Genomic DNA, 7,208 nt, shown 5'->3' on the forward strand with positions numbered 1-7,208 from the left:
TAGGGAAGGCTTCTGGAAGAAGTGGGACAGAACATTCCAGAGTTGTGATTTATCATACGCCCATTGATGTCTTTTCTGACAATTCATATTCCTTATCTATTTTAAAATTTAGTTTAAATCTCATCAAAAATAAAGAAAATTCCCTTGGCTAAATTCATCTCTCTAATTCCTTGGCACCTGTCCTACATTTACATAATCATTTACTTATGTACATGGTGTGCGAGTAAATGTTTAACAAACTACACTTACAAAAGCCAGTCCTGATTTGTAGCTTTTGCCAATTTCTCCAGTGTAAATACTCTCACCATAACCAATCACAAGCTATCAATGATTTACAACACTCTTGAAGTTTAAACAAAAGACCTCAGCACATCATTGTGAACAATAATCTATTTGCACTTGAGAGCAAGGATAATGCTATCATTTCTGTATATCCCAACTATACCCAGTGCAGCACAAAGCAGGAACTCTCAATGTTAGTGACTTATACATATGTATTCAGAGATAAATTGCTAGTATATATTGCTGAAACCAAATGAAATGACCTCCAAGGTCTTCTGGGCAATAAAATTCTATTATCCTAAGATACTATAAAATCCCTGTCATAGTTGTGTACTTTCTAGATTTCATAAACTTCTTAAAAGACAATAATAGCTATTAGAGAGGCCCTGTAGCATAGTTTTTGGTCTTAGAACCAGGAGCAGGGAGAGAGAACATTCATTTATGGAGCACTTCTAATGTGCCAAGAACTATTACTTACTAATCTCATTTAATGCTCATGACAACTTTCTTTTTATATTATTTCTACTTTGCTGATGATTTCTAAAGTTCTCCTTATTATGTTGCTGCTTTACTATGATAATTTCTTGAGTCCCTCTAAAATTCTGTTCTTAGTTTTATATTTCAGAAATACTACTGTAACAAAACATTGTGGTGTGCTGTAAAGAGCATGGGCTTTGGAATTAGATAGAGTTACAAATCCCAGCTCTGTTATTTGTTAGCTAGGTAGTGCATTTGGCAAACTTCTTAAGACCTCCGAACTTCATTTAAAAACCTCTAAAGTGAGAAGGCTGATACTCATCTCATTGGGTATCAGAGGTATGGAAGGAGAAAATGTATCAAACATGTCTAATGCAGGGGCTGGTTCAAAAAATTGTTACTTTCTCTTGTTTTTCAACCGTCACAAAGCTTTTGTAAAACAAGCTTTTGGAGAGATATGTTCTATTTTTAATTCTATGCAAAGTTTTAATAATGTCTTTGAGATACTCTCATTACCTGAGTTCCATTTCAGTTTCTAGGCTTTCAATCTGCTTTGTAATAGAATCCTCTGACTCTGAAACTTGACCATGTAGCTCAGCAAGTGAGAATGTGCGCCTCTGTAAAGAATAATGGGAACAAGGGTGAAGTACTAAAAGGAACCAAAGCAATGAGGATTTCTGGAGAATGCAGACAGATTCTGATTATTGGTAACATTTTTTGTAAGGGCACTTACCCGGAGTTTAGGAGGTGGATTCTCCCCAGACTCCCTTTTTTCTTTGAGTTGAGCTAGATCTTGAGCCAGGATCTTTCTGTCTTCAAGAAGGTCATTCAGATGGCGTTTGGCTTCCTCAGTACTAACCATAACCTCAATTTCATTTCCAAGCCAATTCTAGAAGAGAATCAGGTAATGTCTGGTTTAGGGATGAAGAATCATTGGGCCATAAGCTAGATTCAGCTCCATGCTTAATTTCATTTGGACCAGGGCCCAAGTAATTAGAAGCAAGTTTTCCATTTGTATCCACACTTAGTAAAAACAACACTTTTCAGAGTTTAACAGAGATAGCCTAAAAAGTTTCAAGAAAGATAATTTTTCCAGAAAAATCTTTCTCCAGATATACTAGCATTTCTACATGCCCTGTCTTTACTTTCTCCATTTTCCTTTTAACATTTGTTGTTTGCTCTTAACTAATCATGTAGAATTGAAGATGATTTGTACTCTCTATTCTATTTAATAAACAGATTTAAAAAAAATGCTATTGGGAATGTGTGCTCACTGGAGATAGAGAGAGGGAAAGTGATAAAGCACCCTCTGGGGGGAATGGCCACACCATAACCCTTCTCTTCCATTCTCTCGGAATTTTTGGGGGGGCATGCACGCACATGTGCCCAGTGCGTTTTTCTTTCTCTTTTTTTGAAAAAAATTATTTATTTAATTTTATTTATTATCATCATTATTATATTTTTTTAGTTTGACAGAGAGACAGAGAGAGAGAGAAAGTGAAGAATGCGAGCTGCCAGGTCTGGGACTTGAACTACAGTCAGCCACATGGGAGTCCAGCACCTTAACTGCACACCACCTGCTGGCCCCATTCACTGTGTTTTTCAAATTATTGGGTCCTGGACTTGAATTGTACAGTCAGCCATGTCGGATCCAGCACCTTAGTCACCATGTCACCTCCTGGCCCTATATTCTTTTTTAAAAAATTTATTCATTAAATCCATGGTGAGAGAAAGCCACCACTAACCGGGTCTTAATGCCACAATCCATTCCAAGTCTCATTCAGTCACAGATCATGAGAGTGCATGTGCCAGTGTGTTCAGGGAGGTCTCCAGGTGCAAATCAGGAACTCTCATGTGGGTCAGAGTACCATGTTTGACTGCTGTGCTACCCCCTGTCCCCTAGATATCCATTATAATCTTTAAAGTAGAAGAATGAGATTTTTAAAAAAGAAAACAATTTACTAAATTCACTTTTTAAAACAGAAACCATCCTTGAGACATTACTGCTTTTGAGGAAGATAAAGCATACTAATAGTAATCTGGGACCAGCAGGTGGCATGTGGGGTTAAGGTGCTGGACACTCCCACATGGCTGACCAGGGTTCAAGTCCTGAATCTGGTGGCTTGCTTTCTCACTTCCTTTCTCTCTCACTCTCACCCTCTGTCTCTCTCTGATCAAATTAAAAAATAAATGAATGAATAAATAAAATAAAAAATAAAAAATTAGAAAAGGCATACTGATAGTAATCAATAGATGGCTAAAGAGGTTATATTAATTAATATCAGATAAAGTAGATTTTTACTGGAAAATACTACTTGGTATAAAAAAGATCATTTCACCATGATAAAGGATTTAAATGTTTAAGAACATAATTCTTAATTTTTTTTAATTGCCAGTGGGTGCATGTGCTCATCAGAGAGAGGTCATGCCACAATCCTCTCTCCTACATTTCTCTATCCTGTTGAGATTTGGGGACACATGCAGACATACCCAGTGTGTCCCCCCCCCTTATTTTTAATTTGTGGGGCCAGCAGATGTCATGGAGATTAAGGCACTGGATCACACATGGCCAACTCCACAGATTAAGTCCTGGACACTGACTTGAAAATCATGCCAGGCGTGTGTGTATGCACGCTCAAGATCCCTACAGCAGAATAGAGGAGAAGGGATTGTGGTGTGGCTATATCCCCTGGGAGGTGATTTCTCATTCCCCTCAATCTCTATTTCTCTCTGAGAAAAACATGCTTCCTATAGCAGAAAATTTTTAAAAAGTTGCTAGAGTATGTGTGCTTGCTAGATAGAGACAAAGAGAGAGAGAAAGAAAGAAAGAAAGTGAGAAAGCATCCTCTATGGGGGATGGTCACACTATGATCCCTTTTCTATTTCTCCTTTTTGGATTTTGGGCACACATGCACACATGCCTGGAGTGTTTTTCAAGCTGCTGGATCTGGGACTTGAACCACGCAGTTGGCCATGTGGGATGCAGTTGCCTTAACCACCATGCTACCAGGTGGCACCCTCATGTTTTATAAGTTACCAGGGCTAGGATTTAAACTACAGAGAGCCATGTGGGATCTGGCTCCCTTAACCTCTAGGCTATTGGGCTGGCCTAATCCTTAATTTTTATGTCCTTAGTAATAGAGCACTAAATATAACACTAAAAATCATGAAACAAATATATATATATGAACAGAGAAGATAATATGAAATCATAAAAATATTCCATTGATCTAAAAGAAGCCAGAAAATAAAAAAGAAAAGGAATACAGATGCGACAAATAGAAAACAAATAGCAAGGGCTTGCTCCTGGTGCAGCAGGTAATGAGCTGCTCAAGAGAAGCTGTACCCCACACGGTGACTGTGGTTTGAATCTCTAACCCGGTCAGCCTGAAACACACTGGATACTTGCGTGAGTGCCCAAGATCTGATGGGCTGGAGGATTGGAGGAAGGAGATCACAGAGCAACCAGACTCTGTGGAAAGTACTTCTCTCTCTCTGCCTCCTTCTCTATCACATCTTTGGGCATGTGCTCTATCATGAATTTTTAAAAAAGAAAGAAAATAAATATAATGATGATAGGCTCAAACTTTCTTTTTTTAGTTATAGGGTTTGTCCACTAGCTAGAGAGAGACAGACAGAGGGAGGTGGGGAAAGTGAGAAATTACCCCTTAACAGGGGATGGCCATGCTGTAATCCCTTTCCTCTATACTCCTCTTGGGATTTTTGGGCATGCACGTACATGCGCCCAGCATATTTTTTAAGTTACCAGGTCCAGGACTCAAACTGTGCAGTCAGCAATATGGGATCTAGAGCCTTAACCAACATGTCACCTGCTGGCCCAGGCTCAAGCGTAACCATATGAATAATCATATTAATCGTATGGGAAGTCTTCAAAAATTAATGAAAAATGTGTATAATGAAGACACTATGCATAGATTTCAATTTTTTTGGTACTGAAATAAACTCATACTTTAATTCCATTTTTCCACAAACTTTTTGAAATCCCCCTATTAATGGTCTAAACACCCCAATTAAAATGCACAAAATTTTCAGAATGGATTTGAAAAGCTAGACTCACATGCTACCTTTAAGAAACACACTTTTAAAAAAAAGCATAATAAGTTAAAATTAAAAGGTTCAAAAAAGCATGCTAACACTAATCAAAAGAATGCTGGAGGTGCTATATTAATATCAGAAGAATAGGGGTCAATAGGTGGTATGGTGGTTATGGTGCTGGATCCCACATGGCCAACCCTGTGGTTTAAGTCCTGGACCCAACTTGAAATTCATACAGTGTGCATGAACATGCATACTCAAAGTTCCAGAGGAAAGGGACCAGCAGTTAGTGTAATGGCTATGTCGCTGGACTCCCACGTAGTCTACCGTGGTTCGCGTCCTGGACCCAGTGGCTTAAAACTCACGCCAGGCGCGTGTGCTTGCATGCCCAAGATCCCGAGAGGAGAATGGAGGAGAGGGGATTGCGGTGTGGCCATCCCCCCTGGGGGGGTGATTTCTCGCTTTCTGTCTCCCTGTTTCTCTCTGTCTGTCTGGTGAGCGCACATGCCCTATTGCAAAAAAAACTCTCAAAAAAAAAATTCCAGAGGAAAATGAAAGAGAAGGGATTGTGGTGTGGCCATTCCCCATTGGGGGTGATTTCTCACTTTCTCTATCTCTGGGTCTTTCTCTGGCATGTGCCAAAATCTAAAAAAAAAAAAAAAAAAGAAAAAAAAGAAAAAAAAAAAAGATTTTAGAACAAAGAATGTTACCAGGAATAAAGAAGATAATTTTATAACAAAAGGGTCAATTAATTCTAGATGTTTATGTCTTTAAAATATATGATGCAAGAACAGAACTGAAAGGAAAAATAAACAAATCTACAATTATAGTTGGAAAGTTTAAAACCCATCTTTCAATAATTGATAGGACAGAGAATCAGCAATGTTACAGTAGAAATGACTAGCACAACCAATCAAATCAGCACGATTGACATTTACAGAATACTCTATCCAATAACAGCAGAATGCCCATTCTTCTCAAGTTAACAGAACATTTACCTATACTGACCATATTCTGAGCCATAAAAAATAAGACTCAAAAAGTTCAAGCATTCAAGTCATACAAATTATGTTCTCTGACTATGATGGAATTAAACTGGAAATCAATAACAAAAAGATATTTGAAAATTATTCCTCAATATTTTGGAAACTAAATAACATACTTCTAAATAAGCCAAAAGTCAAAGACAAAACCAACAGGGGAATTAAAATGTATTTTTAATTGAATTCAGGGACCAGCAGTTAGCGTAATGGCTATGTCGCTGGACTCCCATGTAGTTGACCGCGGTTCGTGTCCCGGACCTGGTGGCTTAAAACTCATGCCAGGCACGTGTGCATGCGTGCCCAGGATCCCGAGAGGAGAATGGAGAAGGGATTGCGGTGTGGCCATCCCCCCGGGGGGGGATATCTCAGTCTCTCTCTGTCTGTTTGGCGAGCGCACGTGCCCTATAGCAAAAATCTCTCTCTCAAAAAAAAGAGCAAATTAAATGCAAAGTAAGCAGAAGTAAGGAAATAATAAAGATCAGAGTGGAAATTAAAGAACTTTTTTCTTAAAAAATTCTTTCATTGTAGTATAATAAAAATAACATAAAATTTACCATTTTAACCATTTATAAGAACGGTTAAACCTCTGACTAAACTGATGGGGAAAAAGGAGAAAACAAACAAAATATAAATGACAAGAATGAGACAGATGACATCACTACATTTTATAGAAATTAGGAGGATAATAAGGTAACATGGTAAACAATTTTATGCCAACAAAATTTAATGGCTCAGATAAAATGGACAAGTTTCCTGAAACAAGCTACCAACACTCACTCAAGAATAAACATATAGGCCCAGCTTAGGAAGTACTGTACTTAGCATAATGGACTACAGTCCTCCATGGCTAAACTGTGAGTTCGGCTCCCTGGTCCATTGAAGCTGAAAAGTGTAGGGTGTATGTGTACACATGTGCCTGAGATTCTGATGAACTGAAAGGCTAGAGGAAGGAGATCACAGTATGACCACACCGTGGTGAGGGTGCTTATCTCTCTCATGTTTGTATATGTTCTCCATCATGAATAAAATAAACTATTTTTTTAGAAAAAATATATAACCTGAATAAACTCTATTTTTTAAAATTGAATTTTAGTTAAACTATCTCCTTCACAGCAAAAATAAGCAAAAAAAAAAAAAACACTCTACAGGCCCTTCTAGTTTTTTAGGTAAATTCAATCAAACTGTTTTTTTTTTTTTTTTTGAGAGGTTTTTGCTGTAGGGCGCGTACGCTTGCCAGAAAGAGAGAGACAGAGAGCAAGAAATCATCCCCCAGAGGGGATGGCCATGCCGCAATCCCTTATCCTCCATTCTCCTCTCGGGATCTTGGGTACACACTCACATGCACCTGGC

General features: G+C 38.2%; 1 protein-coding gene across 1 annotated transcript in view; it reads right to left on the minus strand.

The window, feature by feature from the left end:
- The window catches only part of KIF4A (kinesin family member 4A), a 167,373-nt gene that overhangs the window by 27,871 nt on the left and 132,294 nt on the right, over positions 1-7,208 (minus strand). The window contains exons 21-22 of the mRNA XM_006146137.2: positions 1,493-1,648; positions 1,276-1,376 (exon numbers count right to left, since the gene is read on the minus strand). Of these exons, the coding sequence (XP_006146199.1) occupies positions 1,276-1,376; positions 1,493-1,648 (257 nt within the window). The remainder of the gene's footprint in view (positions 1-1,275; positions 1,377-1,492; positions 1,649-7,208) is intronic.

The sequence above is a fragment of the Tupaia chinensis genome, unplaced genomic scaffold (assembly GCF_000334495.1).
Source record: "Tupaia chinensis unplaced genomic scaffold, TupChi_1.0 Scaffold000165_2, whole genome shotgun sequence".
NCBI lineage: Eukaryota > Metazoa > Chordata > Mammalia > Scandentia > Tupaiidae > Tupaia > Tupaia belangeri.